Raw genomic sequence first — 26,918 nt, forward strand, 5'->3', positions numbered from 1 at the left:
ATGGTCTTAAATGCTGGAGTTAATGTCTTACTGCTTATCCACCCTTTAACCCTGAAGGTTGGCACGCAGACTGCTGGCCACATAGCAGCGCTGATACCAATCTCACCTAATGTTGATAATTTGGAGATGAACGGACTTATTTGCATTCATAAGCACTTAGCTGCTTTTCTGATAAGTTTAATCTGCCACAAGAAACTGTCAAAACACATAAAAACACTATAAAAAGTCATGAAGCTGAAGTCAGATTCTTTCTTGCCAGCTTCTTGTTCAAATTTTCACGTTCCTCCTTAAACAGTGCAGCAGTTAGCTACATAGTTAGCTACATTCTGGCACCTCAGGCACCATTTAAGGTGGAACAAGAAAATTCGAGCAAGAAGCTGACTTCAGCCTCGTAAAAAGGCAAACGTTAAACATTTTACAAGAAACTATTCCACTTTTGTAGAAAGGTTTCTGCCAGAAATGTGAAAAAAGCAGCTATAACTGAGCTAAAGCTTAAAGCAGAGTGAAGTAAGTCTGCATTTTCGTTCATATTTTTAGCTTATAGTAGGACATTAGTGGAAAAAAATTTGTGTGGGTTTTCAAAATGGCTGCTCTTAACATTCAGGTTGCCGTCCCCTGGTGTGTATATAATTTGAGATACTGGCACACCTGGTTCTCTTAAATAAAGTATTGTTTAGCTTAAGCAGGTATTGAATGGTAACTGTAAATAATACTGGGCAGTCATGAAAAGAGGTTTGGAAATGGTTAAGCAAAGAAACACATTGATATACTTAAAATTACCACTTTTATTAATTGTATTAACGTTATTTGTAATATTAGTGTTTAACCATCTCTCTCTCTCTCTCTCTCTCTCTCTCTCTCTCTCTCTCTCTCTCTCTCTCTCTCAAGCTCTAATTTCATGAAGCCTTTCTAAATGCTTCCTTGTTTATCTAGAAAAGCTATGAAGCTGTGCATGGTTTGTTATTCTTTAGTTAACTCCATTTTTACTGTTTGACTTTTAAAAAACAAACTTGATTTATTGTCAAAATAATCTGTATTACTCAGTTATTCAGTTACTAATATGATCGGTAGCGACAGCCCTAAAGACTGCTGTTATTGTATGGTTTCTAGTGGGCTTAAGGCCTCAGGCTGTAATTACTCAAGGCTTTTGTTGATATAAAATGTTTAGGCAAGTGACCTGAACCTTGAGGCAAGCAGGAAATGTTTGTGCTTTTGCTATCTCACTGCCAGCCCCTTCTGTCTGAGGAAAGCTTGATTTATTGTGTTTTCCTCACATTCTCACTGTGTCTGTTCTAAGGTAGAAGTGAAGCTACTTTACATTAGCGAGAGAGAGAGAGAGAGAGAGAGAGAGAGAAGCCCTATGCTTTCTGGCAGTGCTCTTTAATCCACTGGCTTTCAGAGTGCCTCTAATGATGTGGGACCACCATAGATGAGGGAAGCACTCTAACCTATAATGCACTGCTACCCTCATAACAGACAATGCTATGAGAGAAGCTGAGCTTTTTTGCTGCTCTGCTAGAGGCGTTCTAGTTGATGTGTACGATGATCAATGATCGTGCTTTCTTTCGGTGTCAGAGCTGATGAAGGAAAGTTGATCTTGATACTGCGTGTGCAGTTTCAGTCCTGAGGCAGTTTGAGCAGGAAGTTCACAGTGTCTGTTCTGGTTTTGTGTGAGGAGGGGAAAAAAAGTCACCTCTTTGGATTTTCATTGTCACTACATTGAAGATGAAAACAATAATGTGACCTTGGAGCATTCATGTTCTAAGCTCATACATGGAAGTCACACCTAGATATTGTTCAGTTACTGTGCTTTGCTGCCCAGAAATACTCCTCAAGTGGCATCATCCATATCATCGATACAGGTATACCTGTATTGGTGTCATGCAAAACTATTGATTTGTAGTTTTTGCAATGTTGATAGATAAAACATATTTAACTGCTGTGTATTTCATTGTTGTGAGAGTTTAGATTGTTTAGACTGAGCCGTTTTGAAAACAGTTCAGTTTATTGATATCAATCCTTTCAGTAGGACAAAACTATTGAAGTACAGTAAATGCCTAGGAATCCTCAATACCAATGTGTTCCATTAGTTATTTTTTTAAAATATGCTTTACACTTTGGCAGTATTTATAAACTTTTCTTTACGTTCAAAACTGTGGCTACAGATGGCGTTGGAGCTAGCAGGGACTTTACTTTCTGTTTCTGTTGTTTTGCTGTATTCTGCATATTTGAGCGGGATGTCGGGTTTTGAAATGGTATCAGAGTTCTTGGGCGTTGTACTCTCTCTTGATACTTAGCATAAATAGTGATTATAAATCGATTGTCTGATGTCCCTTATAGAAACAGTGACATAGTTTCACACAGCTGACATTTTCGCTGTTAATTTGCTTGTGTTTAAAATATTTCAGTGTGTCTGTTTTTAACCACTGTTTCTAGTATCATTAGCATCCAAATTATTTGATAAGTGATAGGTTTGACACTTTGTCGTTGGCTTCTTTAATCTTTCTCTCTTTTTGACCGAGAACCGAAAGTGCCACTTTTAAGCATTTTCACCTGAAAAAAATGGACAAAACATTTCTTCAGCGTGGTCTACCAATCAATACTCAGGAATCATAGGTTCATTAACTTTGTTAATAATAACTTACATACAATAATTAAAGATAATGGCATAATGGGCTCACATGCAGTCAGCTACTTGGTACTGTGCAGTTTTTTAGGATTGCTATAAGCTGCTTGTTTGCATGCTGTCTATAATTGGTCTTTTTAATGACCCATGCAATTGTTCAGTTGTTCAGATGTACTCACAATACACACAATATACTCAGAAAAGCATGTGGTGATACATTTTATCACGATAACAATAACAGTCATATTGCCCACCCGTAACTTGAGGCATGTTTACTGTGCCTGTCTTGTCCTTTACATCCCCTGCGCATGCTCCCTTGCCTGTACTCATTTCAGCGAGGGGGAGAGAGGGAAAGAGAAGCAGAAAGGACGCACTGTGCCAGCGAATGCAACCTGTTTTCCTCAGACATGCTGGTTTGTGGCAGCCAAGATCAGCAGTGATGGAAAGACCTCAGATGAACTTGGAGAGTTTCCTGAATTAATAAGGAAGAGAGGCCGAGGTGACTGTGTTGACTAAAAATAAAAAAGGCCTGAGGCGTCCATTCCATGGCTCTACTGTCTGTGCCATGACGCTGTATGCTCAGGGGTTGGGGGGAGGTGGTAATTAGCTGACTTTCTCAGTGATACAGTAAAATAATATTGTTTAGAACAGTCTGTCGTGTTTAATGCTGGATACATGAATGGCATACTGTTGTGTAAAATAGACACCTGCGACAATTATTTTTTCTACTGCCTAAAAATGTTACAATCTTTTCAATTATTTTGTTATTATATGCTTTCCTAAGGTGTTTCTGGAGCACTGGCCTTTTTTTTAAATAATAAAGAGATGTACACCGGTTGTAGAGAGCCTGTAAACAATGGCTGTTGTTAAAATGAAACTGAACAGTAATGTGGAGCTGATAAGACATTATACTAATTAAAAGTTCATTATTACTTTGAATAAAAGTAAAATAAAAAATATTTTTGCTCGGTTTTTCAGGGTTTTTGTTGTTTTGAAAAAACTAAATACTGATTGTGCATTGAAAGGATGCCTAAAACTATTACAATATTACTTATTTGGCATATCACCCACATTGAAATATGATGTTGAGCAGAGGCTGAAAGGAAAACTTGCTGATGGACAGACAATAGCACACTGTCCATGTGATTCCTATCAGTTATGGAAATGCATAGACCTGATTTCCTGTCAGATATTGTCTGTCATCAGCTGTGGTACAAATGGAAATGCTGTGCTTTAGTTTGTTGAAGTGGATTGATCTGATTTTCATTTTTCTCACCAGTACTCTTCTTCCTGCTGTGATGTATGCACCCTTTGAACAGAGTATCCACCAGTAGGCTGGGAAATATTCAGAGAACTTGGAAAATGGGTGCAATCTATCATTGTTCTGTTGTATGGATCCAGGATTCCGTCAGCTAATGATTATCGACTTTCTCCCTGCAAAAAAAAAATTCAAAAGGCAAGCAAAAAGACAACTGAACTAGCTGGTAGAGAAGCATTCAAAGATGCACCTCGTTTTACAGATGTGCTTTCACACAGACTAGGGATGCAAAGGTCTGTCACAGTTATTACGTAATCGCCTGATTGCAGTTATTTTCCACAGTTGTTGGCTTTCACAATCTTATGTTTACATTATGACTAACAGAATGGGTTGGTTTGAGGTTAATACATGCAAATACGTGTAAACATAAAACAGAAAATGGATTTATTAAGACATCATGGAGCTTGGGAAAACAGCAAACTTCTGACTTGGTGCTTTAAAACCTTTAGAGCAGTAGTTCATGAATCAGTCCTCTGGACCCTCAGATGGTCCACATTGTTGCTCAGTCTTTGCATTGTGGGTTAGGTTGGAGCAAAAATGTGCACTGTCTGGGGGCCCTGAGGACCAGTTTGAGAACCACTACTTTAGAAGGCAGCAGTGAGTAAAGTTTGTTTATTTGAGCGCAAACTGTCTCTTGTCAGTTGGGAAGTGTTGAAGGTTAGGAAGCGAAATAGCTAACCAGCTAATTTGGCAACTTAAGGCTTGTGTTGTTAACAGGTGCATACAGTAAACAAATTTTATTTATTTATATGCCACTTACTCATCATATGAGAGGCCTGGGGATGCCTTGATTATGGGAATTTTGGGCCAACGTGATATACAATATTTTTTATATAAATATCTGGCAATGCCAGTACATAAACATTTACAAAATGTAGAAATTAGGACTGCATTCACCTGGATTGGCGTTGTGGAAAAAATGTCAAACATTTATTTGTAGAGGGTTACAAATGCAGTAAAATGAATATAGTGCAGATATTTTATTACCCCAGCCCACAATCGCCTGAACAGTCTGCTCTTCTGGAGTGCAGTCAATATATCATAAAATAATCAGTTAATATATCAGTCAAAGTTAAACGTCTGTTCAATGCTGATTTTCTTAAGCTAATATCTGACTATACTGATGTGATTCCTACCACAGAACACTGCTGAACAGTGCGGTCGATGGAACAGACTGCCTTCTACTGTAGGCAGTAGACTATTTTCAGAGCAGAGTGGGCCCACAAGTTTAAACGACTGAAACGTGACAGAAGTGCCAGAATGCAGAAGAAAATAAATGCTCTGCACGTTCTGTGAAGTCTTACGAGGCTTATGCATTGCAGCTGTTGTAAGGAACTGTTGAGCGGTTTTGACTTTCCAGCTGCTGCGACTTGCGGAGCAAAGTCTGATGCAACGGAAAGTAAATATTCATTCAGATGTTTGTGCGAGATGAATTAGCCTATGCTAAGTTAAACTGGCAGACTTTGACTGTAATAGAAGGTAATTAAATGCTTTATGTACACACACCAAGTACAGGTTTTTCAGAGACTAGATTTATTTTAAAGAAGCGGTTTATTGTGTAGATACTATGGTTTTATGCAGTTCACAAAAAAAAATTGGCTAAAATTAACCTTCTCAGTGAATTGGCCACGATTAGTTGCCAGTTTGCGTGATGACAATGCATATTTTAAATTCTCCTGCTGCTCTTTTACAGTAAGCAACAGAGTCTGATATTCACTCACTTATGTATTTTTTTTGTTTGTTTTTTTTGCCAGTGTTTTTCCGTCAACATTACATTATAAATTAAATATTTAGAAAATCGTTTTTTGACATTTGTGAATCGATTCGGAATCATTCACGTCTGCATCGCGATGCATCTAAGGATTGACTTTTTCCCGCACCCCTAATATATATAAAAAAAAAAAAATATATCAAAAATCGATTTTCTAAATATTTAATTTATAATGTAATGTTGACGGAACGCAAAGGGCGGAACTTGGAATGGCGGAAGTGCAGCACCCGCACAGTCTGTGGCGGCACATAACAAAAACACACACGGATGAGTGAGAAATCCGACCGGCGCCCTCTGCATTAAAAGCCAGGTTAGGTCAGGAGTCACAACTCAAATGATAAGAAGAGCCATTTTGTCCTTTCAACAAAAATCAAACCACCTTGGGAGCCGCAACATTTAATGTCCAGTATATCTCATTATGTGTTAATGTCTTAGTATAGACTAAACAATATAAACGAGAGCGCAGACTTACTTTGCTCTGCTTTAGCTATAGCCACTTTTCTTCCAACTCCGACAGAAAACTTTTCCTCAAAAGTTGAATAGTTTCTTGTAAAATGTCTCTCAGCGTTCCGCTGTTTATGAGGCTGAAGTCACTTCTCATTCTCCAGCTTCTTGTTTGAATTTTCCCGTTCCACCTTAAATTCTGACTGAGGCGCAGATCTCGTTGCAGATTTTACGTACCAGGAAACCAACTGCGCTGCTTATAAATGCGAATAAGTCCATTCATCTCCAAATGTTCGTCTGTCTTTCTCTTTTCCTTTTTCATTCGCTACTCGCTCGGCGAAACCTCATTGCAACGTGACCTGCAGTCTTTCGCGCTCCTCCGCCTCTATCATGAGACCAAAACCGAAGTTATTAAATCATTAAAGAATATATGAAGAGCTGCGTGGTCATCCATCACCACTGGATCTTATTTCACCGTAACAGCGCATTTTATCACAGATGAGTGGCAGCAGCTTCTCCAAACAAGAGCAGTGAATGAGAGCCTTCTAGTTCACTTGCCAAATCACTTCCATTTGTTTTATTACTAAAAGATATTGGACGTAAATGCATTATGGATCATTACAAATATACTTTGTTTTAAAACTACCAAGTCCTCAGACAGTAAGAAAATAGAAATCATGTATAGAAAAAAAAATGCATCAAGATGCATCTATAATCGTTTTATAATCGCATCGCAGCCCTCTGAATCGTAATCGAATCGTGAGGTGCCTAGAGATTCCCACCCCTAATAAATGTGTGTGTGTGTGTGTGTGTGTGTGTGTGTATATATGTTTATGTTTTAAAGACTTTCTAGATCCTTTTTGGAAAGCCCTGCATAGTTTGTTACTGTTCAATTAAGACTTTGTTTAATCTTTTATCAATTATACAAAGAACACACTTCTGCACATTTTAATGCACAATCACAGTTTATTTACTAAATTTAACATATTGAGGAAAAAACATAAAATGTGGCCTGCACAAAAGATTTGGCACATTTGTTTTTCTAAAATGTTCAGAACTGTGTCAGCTTGAAATTTTTATATTAACTTATTTTCACTTAGTAAATGACGAAAGTATTTGCTTTTGACTATATGTGCTGGGTCCTCTGTGACTGAGCTCAGAGCAGCTGAAGTTGAATCCTGCAGCTGGGCTATAGGAAGCGAGTAGCAAAGTATACAGATAATTGAGCCTAAAGTATGTGGGGGTTTTTGTTTTTTGTTTTTTTTTGCATTGAGAGCTTGGAAACAATAGTCTGATCATTGCTGCTGTTCTGGCTTTAGGCTAGAGTGAACGCCCCGTGGTGTTATTACTGAATGCCGGCAAGGTGATAGGAAATACCATGCATGCATGCACCCGCTGACCAGTCTGTCTCTCTCAAAAAAACACTGACTGCTCCAGGGTCCATACACACCACCCTGACCATCAGCTCTAAAGGTGTACCAACTCATTTATCCCAGTTCAAAAGACATGAGTTGGGTCCCAGGGCTCCATTCTCTCAATGCATTGTAAACAGTGCTAACACTCGCCAGACAAGTCATTTGTTTCCGTTCTGAAAAGGTAAGAGATGGACTGAATGCATGAGGCTGGTGAAATAGATAAGTGTTGTTTAAAACTATATTTTGGCAAAATTTTACACTTTTTACTATTTTATAGTCTTTTCTGATGATTGATCAAAAGTAGGAATGCACCAATATGAGAACTGTGGGCTGATGTGAATATCCAGTGTCTTTAATGTACATACACTGTGTGGTAAAAATAAAAAAAAAATTATAATAATAAAATATGTGGACACAGCTATATGAGCTTGCTGGACATCCCAATATAAACCCATGGATGTTCATAAGGAGTTGTTATAACTGGGTACATTAGGAGCCACAGGCTGCACCCTGATCAAAGCTTTATCATCTCTATGTGTGGGCTATGTGAGGTACCTGTTCTCGTTTTTAGATTTTCAGTGTAGTAAATAATGCATTTTCACTTCTTGGTTACAAGATTACCTGGAATTTTTCCACTCTGCATGTCAAATAGACTTGAAACTGTGTGACATATTGTCATCTAAATTGGACAGGCTTCAAAATGATTGCTAATACTGTTCATAGCCATGTGATAACAGTATGTCATTCAGCGTCAGAAAGCACATCAGCTCCAATCCAAAACTAAAGAGGCAAACTCGAACACAAAGGATACCTTGGCTGATTGGCTGCATTTGGCTAAGCAGAATATAAACCATCACTTTTATATTGACAACTCTTGGTTCTTTTTTTTCCACCTGCTTAGTTTCATAGTATAGTTTCTCCTGAAGGTGGCTGAAAACCCCAGATAATCTGCACTGAAACAGCATGTTCTGTACACTTAGTTGAGCAGAGAGCCCATATGAAGAATAGTTTCCATGCTTATACTGGCTCAACGGTGACTGACTGACGTGTTCACAGGTAGAAGCCACTTCTATAGCATTGCTAAGCCCTCAGGGAGTCTGTGTGGGTTTAATCTTGCTGGGGTTATGGGAGTTGATTTAGACAAACTGAGGAAGTGAGCAGAGTATCCGTATGTAAGGAGGCACAACCTTCTTATTGCAAGTGGACTTGGTCCAGATCAGAACTGTTGCAGCATGTTGCAGTTTTATGTCTGCTCAGAGGCCTGGAAGGCCTGTACTGTTCAATTTCCCTTTCTGATGATATCTGAAGTTGTCCTTGTTGCAAAACTCACCTGAATGTTAAGACTTAATGAAGTGGACAAAATAGTAGCATTGTGATTCTACTGCTACATGTAGCTATTGCTGTATGCTTATATTCTACATATTTCTTGTTGACTTATGATCATGTATGACCTCAGTTCTGATTGCCTATCATGTATTGTGACTCGTTTGAAAGGCAGTCCAGGCTGAAAAGTGTCTTTTAACTTCAGTGTGAATGGGCAGGGCTAAGCTGCTGTAGGCCGATTAGTTGGATGTATGTAAATGTTTTGGTTTTTGTGATGTCACAAAAACATTAAGGTTAATACTGGACTGGGGAGTGATCATATTATACATATAACTCCTTATCTAAAAAATGTTTTAAATGTTCTGTCTTTATGATGTGGGCCCTTTAAAATGATCAATCAATACTGTGGTGTGGTTAAAGATTGGCCAGCATGTGAAAGATCTGCCTGGTGAGCTGCTGTTTCATGCTTAATCCTCATTCTCACTGTTTGTATTATATCTGAGATATGTCCACAGACATTCAGAGGGTGTTTTCCACCCATTAGCCCACCAATCAGTGGCTGATGGCTTAGACAAGCGTCCTCCAAAAAGGCTGCTGAGAGTAAAATGTCTCCAGAGTGAACGTGCTGTTTTGCTTCCTGTTTTTGCCTGTATCTCGCCGTGGCCTGCTGGAGCTCGCCTCAAGGTTATCTACATCTTCGCAGCCTCCAACCTTTTATCATACTTCTGTTCTTTTTCTTTCTGTCTGTCTGTATGTCTATCGCGCTTTCTCACACTTGCTGTTTTGTGCCCTTTTATAACTTCCATATCATGGTAAACGTTTTCAGATACCACAGAGGCTGTCGGACGGCGGCTATATGCTGTTATGCTTTGGTTACAACCTCTAGTATAGTGTTTAAAATGTGTATGGTGAGCACTTATGTTTATGTAGTATTGGTGTCATGCTTTAAATCAGCTGTTATATCCCTAATCCATTACTATAAATGTTCTCTGTTGCTGTGCTGTGTTTTAGTTTATTAACTACATCTGTGGGTGTAAGACAAAGTGATATTTGCATGTGGCACATTTAGCAATAACATAGAGCTTAAAGTTCGCCCACTTCATCCCTGAAATTAAACTGCAAATTATGGAAAGCAGTTTTTCTCTGGTGTACAAACAGTCTGCTCGGGGAAGACTTCGTTAGATTATGCTTTGGTTCCATCACAAGAACAAATCACCTCTACTTCATTCGAGTCTAAACATTGCTGTTTTGTACTATTGCACATTTATGCAGTTATGACTATGTTGTTTTTAAACAAATCATTCCCTTTGGAACAAAACATCTCAGGACAAGCTTCACACAAGAAAGGGAAAATATTCTTCATTTGAATGTGAATCCTTTGAGATAAAAAGGATTTTCAAATTTTCTGTATAATTCAATGGTTGAAGTGTCATTCAGTCATTCAGAGTGGTTTGATGTGAAATGATTAATTGTAGAGAAACGTAAGACTCAGATTTCATATCACCATAGTGGTGGTGATATGAACCAGAGGCCGTAATGTCTGCAACACCACGTATGGTCATTTTATTTACTATCCAAAAGCATGAATTTACCATGAATTTATATTTTAAAATATTTTGGGCTTTCATATCTATTATAAACAATGTCTCAGGCATCATGCAGCGTATTCTTAACAATTCCATGTAATATCTTCCTGTGAGGGCGCTTTTAGAGGTGTTAAAAACTTGTCTGGTTCCTGTCACCACCACTGTAATACGAATACAGTACGTTTCTTTTGAATGGTGCACTTCATGTCAAACCACTCTGAATGACTTTGCTTACATATTAACCATTTAATTATGCAGGAAATTTTGAAGTAAATGGTGGAAATCCTCTTTGTAGCATGTAGCATGAATATATTCTACATCATTTTAGACCTTTTTTTTTTGGGTACATCATCATGAAATGAACATCCTTCTAATAGCCACTGTGGCTTACAGGTGGAAGCCACCTCTGCAGCATTGCTAAACCCTCGTCCAGTTTGTGTGGGCTTAATTTTAGAGGAGTCAGCTAAGTCAGTGCTGATGAAATGAGAAATTAAGGGAAAATACGAAAAAAAAAGAGTGTTTGTTTTCTGCTGTCGAATTGCTGACAGAGTTTCAGTACCACAGGTATTCCCTTATTCCGTGTGCAGTACCCCTCTCTAATGCCTGCCCATGGCCATTTTGGAAACTGTGAATGTGTCCTCCATCAAGAGCCACGTTATGTGCACATGAGTGAGGAGCTCTGAGCCCGAGTGGTTCTTTTAAATGTAGGGCAGTCTTGTGCTAAAGCTGGTGTTTTCCTTGCTGGTGCTCTGACCTGAATCAGTTTTTCCTCTCCCCCGTTACAATGCGCTCTTATTTAGAATGATAGCAGAGGACTCGGGTTGAGTTATACGTAGTCTTGGTTGGGTGGAATCTGTGGACTGGAATTGTGTGTAAACTGGATTGAGGCTCTTAGCATTAGCCTACGTTTGCTCAGATCAGAGCTGAGAGAAATAATAATTTTTTTATTAATGACTAAATTGTGGTTGTCTTTTTAACATAATAGGAAAAAGCTTTTTAGAAACATTTCCACACATCGTCCATATTATGTGTCTGCAGTATGGATACCTTTAGTTATAATAATAATAATAATAATAATAACAACAACAATAATAACAATAATATTAATATTGTATAATATTAATATTAATTATAATATAATAATGTGTTTTAATTGTAATGCATCTTTTATTTAAGTATAAATCTCAAGGTGCTGTTAACAATGAAAGCACAATATTCAAGCAAAACATTTAATAAAAACAATATTTTGGGAAAAAGCAAAAACACCATAGCATTTAAGAACATTTAGGAAAAAGGCCAAATAAAATAACAGCAAATAAATATGTTTATTTTTGCAATTAATGGATTAGTCTTTCATTTTCAATTTAAATATTTCTTGATGAAATGGCAGTAACTTGTCATTCTGCATGATCATGCGTATTTTAAATTCTTTTAATGAATTTTTATTGCATTTTAAGGGCTACCTATTTTATTTTATTTTTTTCCCCAATTAGATATTTTGTAAGGCTATTGGTGGTTATACAATTGTTCAGTTAACTCCATTTATATTGTTTATTCTTTTTCTAAAACATTATCATGAATAATTTTTCAAGTTTTTGCTTACTGGTATTTGATAATGATAACCCTACCTTTGATACGCTAGTACAAAAATTTCTTACTTATGGCAACAATATTAAGTGTCTGCAATGTAGCTAGAATAGTGAGTGAACTGCAAATTCTGACGAATGGTCACTACTTGACTGGCTACATTTAGGCAGGCGCATTGGTGCTGTATATCTTAGGTAATGTGGGTTCAGTAATCAAGTCAAATTTCAGGCTGTGCAAATTTGTCACTAATCTAAATCCCGGTTCAAGCAGGGACTTAATGGCTTTTCTGGGTAAATGAGAGGGGATTTTGTCCTGATATTAATGGGATAGGCTACTCTCTGTTCTCAGTAAATGAGATTTATAGAAAATATTTTGTTTAATCTTTATACTACTGTAATTAATCAAATAGAAAGCAAATTCAACCTTTATTTTTTTGCAGACCTCTTTCTGGTGATTTACTTTACATTTTGCATTAAATAAACAGGGAGCTCTGAGATTGGCTGCAGTTGTTATTGCTTAGAAATGTGGCTACATTGTAGAATCTTAATTTGATGCTGAATTCAAAACACTTGGTGGTGGTTGTTTCCAGCTAGTTTTGGTTGATAACTCTGTTTGAACCTTCAGTACCTGTTGCTGCTGGTTCTTTGACTTTTTTACTGCAGGAGGCCTGAAGCAAAAGCTCTTCAGAACCCATCAAACCTTGGCAGAGGCGCCACCTTTACTCCAAATCTCAGAAAAACAGCTGGCTTTCTCGTTCGCTCACAATGCCACTGGCGCCTCTGGCAAAACCAAAACAGTCCTCTCAAATGACTGTGGTGGATTTGTTGTGGCTTCGGCTACACTTTGATGGCTAAATCTTTAAGTCTATTTAAATCTTTAGGTCTGTTTCCTCGTTGGACGTTGTAACACCCAAAGAACACGGACTGGAAACTACTGCAGTAAAAGTAGCTGAATTCATGAATTATAGGGTGTACGCGTAGTAGACATGGGACTTTTTTTTTTTCCTAAGTAGCGGTACTCATGTTGCAACCCTGAGTATTAGCTGACACTTATAAAGATCAGATATTGGATGGGATTCATTCCTCTCTGTTTCACCATTTTCTGCTGATATCATCCTGATATGATGCCTCGTGTCAGATTGTTGCCATCTCAAAAAATATAAAATTGCCATCTTTAAAATTATAGTTGCTGAGTTGAAGTTGCCCAAATATGACACAAAACTATGTAAACACAAATCTAATCAGTCAAATCAGATTTGAGTCTTTTTCATATGTACTCTTAAATTGGACACATTTGATAACTGTCAGTTCTGGTTTTTCTTGTTTTTAATCGTTCTCTGCACATGCAAATATCACTGTAGTAATCACCCAGTGTTGGCAGCAGCTTTAACTCAATAACAAAGTGCGCACCTGCGGGTGATTTCAGGGCAGCAGTCTGTTCACACTAATGGCACAAACACAAATGTGAATTTTAAAGGCTGAAGCACGGGAATGCACAGATATGGGAATTGTGGGCTGATATTTTCATGTACCAATCTAAACATCTGTCCAGTACTTACATTTTTTGTAAAGCAATTGTCTACTTATATGGATGTAATTCCAGTATCACTATACATCCCTACCGAAAAATTAGATCTGACAAAAAAAATCACAATTGAGCAAAAAGTTAATGTGTTGGGTGATATTTTAATGTGAGCTTGTGGCCTTACTGTCTTTCTCTCTACCTTTTCTTCTCCAGTGTGTCCGAAAGAGTGCGGGCAGCGGGCGTGCACAGCCAACAACGAGTGCTGCCACCCTCAGTGCCTGGGCAGCTGCACAGTGCCTAACAGTGACAGGGCCTGTGCTGCCTGCCAGCACTACTACCATGAGGGCAGCTGCGTGCAGGACTGCCCCGCAGACACCTACAAGTTTGAGGGCTGGCGCTGCATCACCATGGACCTGTGCTCCAGAGTCCACCTGCCCGACTACGACCGCTTCGTCATCCACGGAGGAGAGTGCATGGCGGACTGCCCGCCAGGATTCACCCGCAATGAGAGCCAGAGGTACGAAGACTGGTTACACGACACATAGGGACAGGCGATACGATGTCATTATTACAGTGAAGTACATCACAGAAACTGAGCCACAGTTGCTTTTGTTTGGCCTGGCATGAGCTCCCCTATTATAGGGACTTGTAGGTTATGTCCAATATGATTCCTTCATTTCCATAAGAAACTCCGGCCATCGGCGAACAGAGAAGTCCGGTTTGGCAGAGTGCAGCAACCAAAAGTGCAAGTGGAGAAATACCATTATAAATACCATACTGTTTAAGCCCAGACTGCTTTTAAATGAGACACAATATGGGGCAGCCAGTCAGAACAGAGGTCATTTAGATACGTCAGTCTTAAGGGCACAGTAACGAAAGCAAAAAAAGAAAGGTTAGAAAATTGTCATTTTAAAATGAGTTATAAACATGTCCAGTGCTATTGATAAGCGAGCAGTGTTTTTCATTCATACATGCAAAATAACAAATGGATTTTTCATAAAGTCTGAAATGCGAGCCAGAATAGCGATACCTATCAGTACAGATATGCTATCTCTAGGTACACTGGCTCTCTTCCAGCTTGTTCCAGAGCTCTAAATATCATAATACACACAGTGAAAATGTCTTTAAATATTGTAGTATTACATTTTTGCCATATCACCCACCCCTAGAGAGACATTGTACATTGTTGGTCAAATTAACACTGACAGCAAGGCCTGGTGCCAAGACGCTAGCCTTTGGTCTTTGAGCCAGTGGCCTTTTGAAATGAGCTGGTAGGCTAATCCATAGCTGTCTCCAGTTATTTTAATCTCTACACGCAGTTGCCACATGATCGGAAGATCAGTTGGCTCAGCCCATGTCCTGCCAGCTCGTTTAGGAACACTCTGGCATTAGGACTGAACGTTGATGCGCGCTTGCTGACGTTCTGCTGTGGTTGTAAGCACTCGCACTGTGAACCTGAAGTAGGTTAGTCCAATAAAGCGCTAGTGGCCTGGGAATGCAGCAAGCTTGCAGTATACAGGTCGTGTGCTAAGCCAGGAATAGCTATTTGTAATTCAATAAGCCTATTAAGAGGAATTTTGTAGACCACTCTCCATAACATCGCCTCTTCTGCGGAGGGTTGTGGCGTTTAAATCTATTAACAAGCATTTTAATCTGTGGATGAGGTTGAAGACTTGAATACATGTAGTACTCTAAAAGATTAATTTCTAACTTTTCACTTGGTGGGGAAATAGAGAAATATTAGACTGATAGCAGTGTGTTAGATTTCTTTACCATAAAATGTAAAAGTTTTCAACAGTTATATTTAAGCAAGTTGAACTGCATTGTTTGTGTTGAACCAAAAGATAAATACTGAAATGTATTGATGTAGTTATTTCTGTGCTGAATTTCTCCCTCTCTTTCTGTGTTGCAGCATGTTCTGCAGTGCCTGTGATGGCTTATGTGACAAGATCTGCGATGGAAAAGTGATTGACTCTGTAGATTCTGCACAGTCGCTAAAGGGCTGCACTGTTATTAAAGGCAACCTGCACATCAACATCCGCCGTGGCAGTGAGTAACCAAAGCCCAAAGCCTCTCTCACTAGTCTGATGCAGGTAGCACGATTGGCCAATATATTATTTTGACTTTGGCCAATTTTGGCTGTGAATTGATGAGTTTAAAATACCAGCTGCCAATTAAAGAGCCAGTAGTTTATTTTGTTGTAATCTTGGGTAATGAAAATAACTGGTACTAGTGTTTTTTGGCCCACACTTTGTGAGCATCAGGAAAAAAGGGAAAAAATAGGTAATAAAAATTGGCCAAAGAAATCAGTTGTTGGTCACTTTGGCTGTAAAGAAATCTGGGCAAAAAAAAGAACTTGTGGTCAAACAAATATACAAGAGGCCATGCTTTTTATGAATTGCACACACACACAAACAGCCAATCAGATTTTCATACCTAAAGTAAATGATTTACAAACGATCAGTTTCCCCTTGTTGTACTTTGACACTCAGTATGTTACTTTTTCCCACCTGCATCCACCTCTCTCTCATACATTTAGATAACATAGCATCTGAGCTGGAGAACTTCCTAGGCCTCATCAAGACAGTGACTGGATATGTGAGGATTCGTCATTCTCACACTCTGGGCTCGCTGTCCTTCCTCAAGAGCCTTCGTTATATCAACGGAGAGGAGCTCTATGACGAGTGAGTGTTTGTAGCAATGAGTTGTGTTGATTGCAGTTGATTCACATTAGCTACAATCTGCACATGAATGATCCTTGCCTATATAATAGCCTTTATCTGTCCACATTACTTTTAACCTTTTAATCAGGAGTAATTTGACAGTACCAGCTCACTACTTCAAAGCAGCGTCTAGTTTCTATTGTGAACTTTTAAGGCTGCGTTTGTGGACGTGGTTTAAGCCTAGGCTAACTTACAACGCCAGTGATATTCCACTGTTCAACCTCCTATTTTGTTTATGGTTAGTGACCAAAGTACCTAAAACCCAAAACATCTTTTGCTAGACTCATGCAGGTAGCACAGAGATGCAGTTGGCAATCAGCCAATTTATTATTTTGAAATTGGTGTTTTTTTTAGGCTTAATCTGGATTTGGGAAACTTTAAAGTCTTAGCTGTCAAAGCCCAGCCTGGTCTTAAACATGCTGACTTTTCTGTATAACTTTCAAAGGATATATCAGATTAAATTTTACATGGAAAAATCAAATTCACAAGGTGACATGAGTCACTACACAGTGGAAAGTTTTCAGTGTTATTCAAGTTCAGCAAAAGGCTTTCTGTCTCCTGCAGTTCCTAAAGCATGTTGTTTGTGCAGGTTAAGCATTCACATTTTAAACGTAGCTATTTGCTGAAACTGTTTGTTTCTGCTGTTCTACGTCACTGTGGTGCGTCTCTTAATTCTGCAGTATGTATTCCTCCGCTGGGCAGCTCAGCAACGCGACGTTCCAGCCGTAGGCAAATGCTGAAGCATCATAACATTAGTGTCTTTTTCACCTCCCTTCCTGCAGACTGTATGCCTTCTCTGCGGTGGATAACCAGCACCTCCAGTTTCTGTGGGACTGGTCACAGCACAATCTGACCATCTATACAGGGAAGCTCTTCTTCCGATTCAACCACAAGCTGTGCATGTCTGAGATTCGCAAGATGTGGCTGAATACAGGCATCAAGGAGAAGTTCGTTGAAGAAGACTTCCGGAATAATGGAGACCGTGCAAGCTGTAAGTGCTTGCTTGCTTACTTGCTTACTTAATCACTTACTTATTTAATCACTTACTTACTCACTTACTCATGAACTGCTATACTCGCTTCTTACTCACATACATGCTCACTTATTAACTTAGTCACTTATGACCATACCTGCTTACTCACTTACCGCCTTGCTCACTTACATCCTGTCTTGTTCAGTTTTTACTCACTCGCTACCATACTCACTTATTCACTCGCTGCCTTATTCTCTTATCTTACTCACATACATACTTATTTACTACTTTACTCACTAAATTAGCAACTTACTGTCTTTCTTACAGATTCATTTACTGCCTCACCATTTTCTGTGTTACTCACTTATCTTACTTTCTTACTTGCTTGCTTACTTAGAACCTTACTTGCTTACTGCCTTAGTCATTCACTCGCTGTCTTATTTTTGCTGTACCTTACTGACTGACCTTACTTACGTACTCTTTTATTAGCTTGCTCCTTAACTCACTTTCTCCCTTACTCACTCTTACTCAGTAACTCCCTTATTCACTTACTACATTACTGCCTGCAGACTGGCTTACTCACTTGTTGCCTTGTTGCTCATTCACTTAATCACTTACTACTTTACCCACCTACTCACTTACTCACTTAACCTGCCTACTCACTCACTACCTTACTCATTCACTGCCTTATGCATTTTCTACCATACTGACTTAATCACCTGTAGCTTTACTCACTTTATTCCTTACTCACTTACTGTATTTCACACTTGATACCTTTCTCACTTGCTACTTTACTCACTCACTACCTTACTCACTTACCATTCATACTCATTTATCACCTTACTCCCTTAACTTGCCTGCTCATGTACTGATTTACTTACTTTTTAAACAACATTCACTATTTGAATATACAATAATAGCCATTGATTACTTATGGCTTTGCTGATATAGAATTAGTTACATTTGTTAAGAAATGTCATTTTTATCCCCCCCCAGGTGAAAGCAAAATCCTGAAGTTCATCAACAATAGCACTCGGAGTAACATGATAACATTGATGTGGGAGCGTTATCGACCGCCAGACTACAGGGACCTTGTCAGTTTTGTAGTGTACTACAAAGAAGCGTAAGTCTTCTGGTTCTGCTTTCCTTAGACACCAGACATAATGTTCAGCATTAAACAGCTTAGAGAAAATAACTTTACATTTAGTAACCTGGGAATAGCTCTAGTATCAACATGAAACAGTACTGAAATGCACATTGGCTTTACATCTACCTGAAGTACTGACTCTTACATTGTGTGACAGGCCTTTTCAGAACATCACCGAGTTTGATGGTCAGGATGGCTGTGGATCCAATAGTTGGATGACGGTAGATGTGGACTTGCCCCAGGACGAAAACAAAAACCCTGAAATCCACCTGTCTGGCCTCAAGCCCTGGACACAGTATGCCATCTTTGTGAAGGCTGTCACATTGGTGGTGGAGGACAAAGACAGACACATTCTCGGGGCTAAGAGTGAGTTGGTGTACATTCAGACGAAGCCTTCAGGTAAGGAATGAAGCTCAAGCTCAAACCAGAGAGAAATAGTTCTCTCTAAAAATCTTTAGTTTTAAAACCATTTCCCCCTTTTCCATTAGCACCCACAATGCCTGTCGAGGTCCGCGCCTACTCTAACTGGTCCACAAGTCTGGTAGTCCGATGGTCTCCTCCTGTGTCTCCTAATGGGAATCACACCTACTATCTACTTCGTTGGCAACAGCAGGGGGAAGACCGTGAACTCTACCAACACAACTACTGTTCCAAAGGTTTGTGCTGAGAAGATACTTTCTGACTTGGAGTTGTTCTGTCTTGTTTAGTGTAATTTAAAGTATTGTAAGCCTGGGCAATATGGCCAAAAATATTATCACAATATATTTTTACATATTATTTGATGCTGATAATTATCAGTAATTTTGTTATGTTAATTTATAAGCCTGAAGAATATTTTGTGACAGAAGAAAACAAAAACTTGAACTAGTTTCACACTGCAGAAGACTCATAGCCTATTTGTCTACAGCCTCCTTTTCTTTAGAGATGTTTTTTTTAAACTCACTACCTTTTCAACTCTTCATAATTCCAGGACTGACAACAGCAACTGTCATGCTGAATGACTAGATGATAGTTTGCTCTCCATCTATCGAGTAGAAGACGCTCGTTGCCACCTAGTGTACTGGAATGGCTGCTGGTCATAGATTAGGCCTTCGATGCTAATACTGGATTGAGGAACATGACAGCAAAACATTTTCTCAAATGCATTTTATCAGTATGGAAAAAAGTTTGATTTCATTATCATTATCATATAATCGTTTTGTCACTGAGCTTTGTAGTTTAGCTTGTGTAGTTCATCATCTTTGCTGCAAGTCAGTTACTGTAAAGAACTTTGTTTTCTCAGTGTAATTTTGATCTTATATTGTTCTTGTTGTTAATCCTTCTATTAAAATGTAATTAGATTGTAAAATGAGTCTTGTACTTAGTTTCACATGGAACTTTTTTTTTTCTTCGCTGTTCCCTCACAGAACTAAAAATTCCCATCAGGATGCCAGCCACAGGGGTAATGGACATCACAGAGGACACGATGCCCACCAATCCAGACTCAGTGGGACGAGACAAAACCCCTTGCTGTCCATGCCCCAAGACGGAAAAGGAGCTGAAACGGATAGATGATGACACTTACTACCGCAAAGCATTCGAGAACTTCCTCCACAATTCCATCTTCAAGCCCAGGTAAAGACGTGACAGTTCCATTTAACGTCATGGCTTTAGTCGCCTTGGATTTGGCCTCAGACTCAAGGCCAGTGGAGCTAAAGCTATCACGACTGCCTTCCCCTTTTGTTCCCACCCACACAACGCAACCTTGGGATGCCGTGCTTAGATGCGTCATTTGGCTGATTTTCCTTGGCTTTGAAACAGTGTTGAGAGGCTTCATGTAGACTAAATGTAGTAAGAACTGCAGTGTGAAAACAGGCTTTATCTTTGGTTTAACTCAAGCTTTTTAATGGCTATTTGTTTCTTGTGTGAGCACACGTTTGTGAACATTTTTCCCTAGTGCACATTTAGTAATTGCCTCCTTCGATCCTGAAGCCTGACCTGTGGCATCTCGGGGGTGAAGTAGAGCAGAGAGGCATGTTAAATGAATAGAGGATTCAGAGCCTTGAGTGTTCTGTCTGATCTGAAAAGTGTAACACATTGAGTGTTCTGTGCTGCACTAAGAAAGCACATCTGTGTCTCATTACCTGCCTGCTTTGTATAGGCTGGTGGATGCAGCACACGGACATAGACAGATGCTCTTCATTGAATTAGCCTTTACAGAACACAGGGTTACAGTCTTGTTGCTGCTTAAACAAACACAGATTCATTATTTTGAAACACTTTTTGCTGTTTGCTTTTGTTTTCCTACATTTTCAATGAAAGTTAAAAAATAGAAAGCAAAAGGAAATATTTTTTGAGTGTAAAATTAGGTTAAGAAAATTCTTACATTTAGGTGGCTGTAGTGCAGTGGTCATCAACCCTGGTCATGAAGATCTACCTTCCTGTGGACTACAGTTCAAACCACAATCTGCCGCACCTGCACCATCTAATTAAATTTTTCTGAAGGCCTTCATTGGCTAGATCAGGTGCACTAGAGTAGGTATGGTGGAGGAGACTGCATGTTAGATGCAGTTTGGAACTAAACTAACCTGGAAAGTAGATCTCCAGGAGGAGGGTTGGTGACCACTTCCGTAATAGGTTTCATTTATCTGAAATAGTAATTTTAATGTTTATTTTTATTTGTGTTAGGCATTTCAGGCAAATTTTGTCTGGCATTATTTTAAAGGCACATGGACTTGCTTTACACATTACAAAAACAATCTGGTTTCCACCGTAAGACACAGGCCCTCTGGTGGAGTATAGAGTTCAGACATCTCATGGTTCTTATGAGAATGTATAATATTAGAGAGAAGATAATTAATGATCAAATTTTTGTGTTCACACATTGTAAAGGGCTACTTGTATTTTAAAATGGTGTAAAAAAAATAATAATAAATTGAGTTGCTATATTTTGGAGTGATAAGTTAACACATCTACAGAGGACACACTTCTGCACATTTTAATGCACAGTTACTGTTTATTTGCTGAACTTAACATGTTGGGAAAACATTTTCAAATAAAATGTGACCTATGCAAAAGTAATGGCACATTTTATATATTTTTTTTTTTTTTTCCCAGTGTGCTAGACAAACTAGACATTTCACATTAAAATTGCAAAAAAACCCACAATTAAAATGCTGTTTGCTTATTTTCACTTAAAAAGATCAACAAAATGTATGTAATTTGACCGAGGATATTCAAAATTTTGCATGCAGCTTTATGGACACAGCCTCACGTTCTGTCTAGGTGTAAACATGTTTGTGTGTCTATAGATGTCCATTTTCTTTCATTCTCTTGACGTTAAACCTAATGTTACTTTAGAGGCTTCTTGTTGAAGTGAATAAGTGTGATCCAGCTGCCTCTCTGGCCTACTTTTAAAGCAGAGCAGGAACAAAATGACTTCAGGACACAGAAATGGCACCCAGTCTCCACCCTGCATTGTTCTGCGGCGGATCGTCTTGTGCCTGTCTCGCCTTTTTGCCTTTTTCTCAGCATTTTTGTCATTGTCTGGCTGTCAGAGAGAAGCACTGGTGCCAGACTCATGACAGGCAAGTGAAAAATATGTCTGTAGCTGTGCTAGCAGCTAGGACAATGTGTGTTGTTTTTTTTTTTTTCTTTTATTCTTTTTTTTCTCTAATTGAACACTGAAATATTGAGTACACAGAGTTTCCTCGAAGTTCAGAATTTCTCTGAGAGAGAGAGAGAGCAAGAAGAGAGAGAGCGCAGAGGAAATCATATTCATTCAGCTGCAGTTTCCTTGCTAAACAGCTCGGGCTGGACCGGCTGCCAGGAAATGCGCAGTAATGCCATCTGGAATACCGATGAAATAAAGGGAATATCCCCTCCAGCCGGAGAGCGGGCCGGATCAATGACTGCCGCTCCGCAGGCAGGGGGCCAGCTGGGGAGAGAGAAAAAGAGAGAGAAAAAGAGAGAGGGTCTGAGACAGAGAGAGAAAGATAGGAAGATGTTTTGTGGAAATGCGAGGGGGGTGAGAGATGGGAGATGGGAGGAGGAAGAAGGGAAAAAATTGAGAGCGTATGTTTAGGCCTGAGAGAGAGAGAGAGAGAGAGAGCAAAGTGACTCAAACTAATTAAGAGAGAAAAGGATTGAAAGTGGCTCATCTCTCATTAGCAGAAGCACACGGATGTCTATTATGGGGAGAGGTAAATCTTTACAGTAGAGGTAAATCTTTGATATAAACGCCTAAATGACGCATAAATTTGCTTTACTCAGACACTGTGGCTGGTGACCCAACATAAGATCAGCTTAGACTGGTGCATATGTTAAGAACAAAATGCATGCTAGAGGGACCATTCAGAAATCCTGATGCAGCAAGAATTCTGCACATTTAGCTATAACTAACTTAGCTGTCATTCTGATTTAGGCCTAGTTAGTTAAACCTGCCTTTGTGGATTCATTCATGACATAGCGGTTGATACTTCATGTCAAAATTAATGTAATTATCTACTGAATCCACTGAGAACACAGAATTACATTTGTTTTGCTAACACTTCACTCACAACTTCACACGCGTTCAGCAAGAATGCCAGTTCTATCACAGTAAGAGTCCCATATAACTCTGCTGTTAAATGCAAGTTTACTGGATTTAATCGAACACTATGTATTTATTCAACTACTGCTGGTACTAATAATAAGACAAATAAGTATAATTTTTATTAGTAGTAGTAGTTGGGGTTTGTTATGACAGAACAATTGCTAATTATCTGACTGCACTGCTCTCAAGTGAGTGTGTGTATGTATAAGGACCTGAAATTCATTTTGCAATGAAATGTTGCACATAGGCGAAACATTGTTTCACATAGGGGGGATTTATACACTTTGGGGGGGATACTACTTGTGAGCTTAACTATAGATCTTACCTTGTCCCGTTCATTTTGAAAGCTTTTTAAAAGGACACTCCATCTCTTTCACAAATTTAACCACATGACCAAATTTCAAATTAGCCAATTTGTTTTCTGCAATAAAGTAGGCATTTTTGAGAAACGTCTTCGTTTCCTCCTCCCACTGCCTACTGTGCAACTTCAATAGCATTAGCCATCACGTTCTTAGCCGAATCTCCTGCATGCTTTCTTTTCAAGGCTGCCATATGAGCAATGCTATCTGAGTGGCACCTTAAAGTTGACGTTTTGTGACATCAGCTGGTAAAAGGCGCAGCACCGTACATTTTACAAATCGAGCAGCTCATTTCACTGTTGTTAAGTTTGAGTCACGGATATATTATGAGCCACTTAGTCTGAAACGGGTTCCACCTCAGATGATGTAGATAGAGGGAGAGAGTGTGTTGTCCAGTGCGGAATATGGTCCGTTCGGCCAGTCGTCCCGCATTCCACACTGGTGCAAATGTTGGCTGAACATTATTAAACATCGTTGTAAATGTCTGTGGGAATTTCCCCGCATTGTAAGTGTTAGATTTGTGGGAATCGATGAAATTATGCGCAATACCCTCAATCCTGCATTGAAATTCAGGCCCTGTATATCATGTCATTAAAATTCATACTTGGGCTGAGGCTTCCACAAATAAAAAAACAGACAATTGAGGCAATTGATTGTTTCTCTGCATTTTTTTCAATGGTTGACCCTTGGAGAAGACCGCTTCTCTATTGGCCCCCAGATAATTCAAGTCTGAGAGACCTCTGCTGTAAGGAGTGCAGGGGACAATACCACCATATAGCCACTACAAAAGAAGAAATGAGAAGTAGTACAGTCAAAACTTTGAAAGATAGTGGTGCTGAAATTGGGCAAATGAGACAAAACTTCAGAAGGTGTAATGATTCAGTTAGTCGATTAATGATGAGTGTAGCTTAATCGATTAATCGATGCTGCCTTCGTCTGTGTCAGGCATGCTGGTTATGGCCGGTTTAGCCCCACAGTGTTCCAGTGTGATAGAGTCTGGAGGAATGGGGACCAGCTGTGGTGGGATGTGTTTGTGTGTATGGAAGGCGGGCTTGAGGGGGTGGGGGGAGTAAGGGAGGGGGATTGTAGCGTCCTTGCCAGATCATCTGAGGACAGTCCGTGCTTGCTTTGGCAACCAATTGTGTGACTCGCTCCCATGGGGAGGCTTAGAACAGGCAGGCGGCTGTCGCTCCTCGCCCCCAGCCCCTCCACACTCACTCAGGCACAGATTCCTCCCTTACCCCCCCTGTCTTTTATGAGGCTGCTCCAAGTGTGCAAAATTTACAGTTTTACAATGGACATTGTAAGCATTTTTGCTGTTCGAATTGAGGATGTCCTAACAAACCCTGATTTCCCCCGATATCAATCCAAGTTCTTGGTTGAGTGTAATAGTGAGTATCTGGCGTTACCAAGTCTGATCTGATATTTTCATAGATACACAGTGCACACTTCACTCCAACTCTTGGAGGTTAAAACCGTAGAGTTTTTGAAAATATATTTCTATATTTTATATTTGTCTTATTTTATTAGTTGCCTAAAATATTTAATTAGTTAAGCATTAAAAAGGCAACCACTGTTGCCATTAATTTACATTAGTAAGTTATCCAGACCTTAGAAAAATATCTCTTCCGTAGAGGTTTGCGTTACTTTAAGTTGTACTGTTTGAAAAACTCTGTTAGATGTCAAATGCTACACCAGTTTCCAGTCTAGGCTTTTGTGCTCTAGTCTAGATTTAAAGACCTCTGTACTAGACTGTTATACCACGGGTTGATTAATATCTTACAAGTGCTGATGTTCACTTAGGGTGCTTGTTCTTTTTAAGTTTTTATTTTAAGTACAATTTTTATTTTGCATTTATTTATGTAAAACACTAAATTTGCCCTTGTGAATGACGTGATATATAAATAAATTTGTCTTGGCTTAGTGAAACCAATCCAGCTTCAAGTTATGCTAGATTTAGTTACCTTAACTTGGAAGTTTAACATGTAGATTAGCATAAACGTTGATCTAATCATACTCTTAACGTTCTGATGTGTATATATATATATTTTTTTTTAGAAGTATGTGATTTAACACCCTTTACACAATCGACAGTTCATTGTGGTTCTATGTCAAATCTGTCAAAAACTGCATCTGTTCATGTATTCATATATTAAATTTAATTTGTCACACAAAAGGAAAAGTAAATGAATAATAAAGCTCTGCATGAGGAGGATTAGTTTTACCTGGGAAGGTACTGAAGTTTAAGTGATTACCAAAAACATGTGTGAATTTTAATTCAGTTTTAATCATAAATGTCCATAGTTTTCTACAGTCCGACAGTTCTGTATGGTCCTGTATGGACATTTTATAACATATGTCTTTTCTCTCACATGAATCGGCCACTCAGACCTCACATTTCATTATAGAACTCCCTCCTAAAACTAAAACAGCTTGAACAGGGCTGAAGATGAATTCAAATATCTGTGTATTTGAATAAACATACTCATTCTTGAAGAAAAGGCATTCTTGATTGCACCTGAAGCTCCTCAGCTTCTAATCTAAATTCTCATCCCGCTCCTTCCCTCTTCAGGCCTCATGACCGACGGAGGAGGGACCTGTTTGGTGTGGCCAATGCCACGTTCATCCACACCCTGCTGGGGCCTAATGGTAGCTTATCAGAGGGCAACTTCTCCCACCCGGAGCATCCCAGGTGGGAATTCTCCTTCTTTGAGAGGAAGGTGAAGGAGAGGAACGCTGATATAAGTGACTTGCAGCCCTTCACAGTCTACCGCATCGACCTGCATGCCTGCAACGAGGAGGTCCAGCAGTGCAGCGCCCCCTCCTTCGTCTTCTCCAGGACCAAACCGGCTGGTGAGAGGAGCAACAGGACCAGCAAAAGAACATTTCAGTTGCAGTGTGTGTAAATTGTTTAGAAAGTCTGTGTGAGCACGTTTTTTTTTTTTGCATTCTGTCTTCTAGACAAAGCAGATGACATTCCTGGCCCAGTGACGTGGGAAGGTCAGGAGGACACGGTCATTCTGAAGTGGCCAGAGCCAGTCAGGCCCAACGGCCTCATCCTGCTCTACGAGATCCAGTTCCGCCTGGGCGCCGAGGTGGTCCTTTCTTGCATTTCTGTCATTGTAGCAGCCATTACACCTGTAGCTGCACTAGTTTTTGGTTTGTGATCGGCATTTGTCACAGACACTGATGAGTGTACTTATTGGGATGTTGGTAGCTGAGGAATAGTAATACAGTGATAGTTTTAAAGATCAAATGTTTCAAACACTTCTATATTTTGATTCCAGTCAGCATGCAATATTTACCTCTTGTCAGAGATTTGGCTCTTTTTAATTATGTATCTATGCCATCACTGCTATAAAAAAAAAAGTCAAATCTCTAGAACTTTTCACCAGAGAAGACAATAATGTTCTTAATGTTAATGTTACAAAATTTGGTCCCACTTTGTATTGTCATTAATAACTGTGTAGTTATACATTAACTACACATGCAACAATGTAACTACTGGTTGTGTATTAATTGTTGTTGATGGATTACAGTAGTAAAGCA

The 26,918-nt window shown here is 39.2% G+C and overlaps 1 protein-coding gene across 1 annotated transcript in view; it reads left to right on the top strand.

The window, feature by feature from the left end:
- Positions 1 to 26,918, top strand: part of igf1rb (insulin-like growth factor 1b receptor) — a 92,803-nt gene that overhangs the window by 44,054 nt on the left and 21,831 nt on the right. Inside the window, exons 3-12 of the mRNA XM_036587277.1 lie at positions 13,808 to 14,111; positions 15,507 to 15,643; positions 16,134 to 16,278; positions 17,100 to 17,308; positions 18,287 to 18,413; positions 18,595 to 18,836; positions 18,926 to 19,093; positions 19,844 to 20,051; positions 25,942 to 26,222; positions 26,331 to 26,464. Of these exons, the coding sequence (XP_036443170.1) occupies positions 13,808 to 14,111; positions 15,507 to 15,643; positions 16,134 to 16,278; positions 17,100 to 17,308; positions 18,287 to 18,413; positions 18,595 to 18,836; positions 18,926 to 19,093; positions 19,844 to 20,051; positions 25,942 to 26,222; positions 26,331 to 26,464 (1,955 nt within the window). The remainder of the gene's footprint in view (positions 1 to 13,807; positions 14,112 to 15,506; positions 15,644 to 16,133; positions 16,279 to 17,099; positions 17,309 to 18,286; positions 18,414 to 18,594; positions 18,837 to 18,925; positions 19,094 to 19,843; positions 20,052 to 25,941; positions 26,223 to 26,330; positions 26,465 to 26,918) is intronic.

This window comes from Colossoma macropomum, unplaced genomic scaffold, assembly GCF_904425465.1.
Source record: "Colossoma macropomum unplaced genomic scaffold, Colossoma_macropomum, whole genome shotgun sequence".
Classification (NCBI taxonomy): domain Eukaryota; kingdom Metazoa; phylum Chordata; class Actinopteri; order Characiformes; family Serrasalmidae; genus Colossoma; species Colossoma macropomum.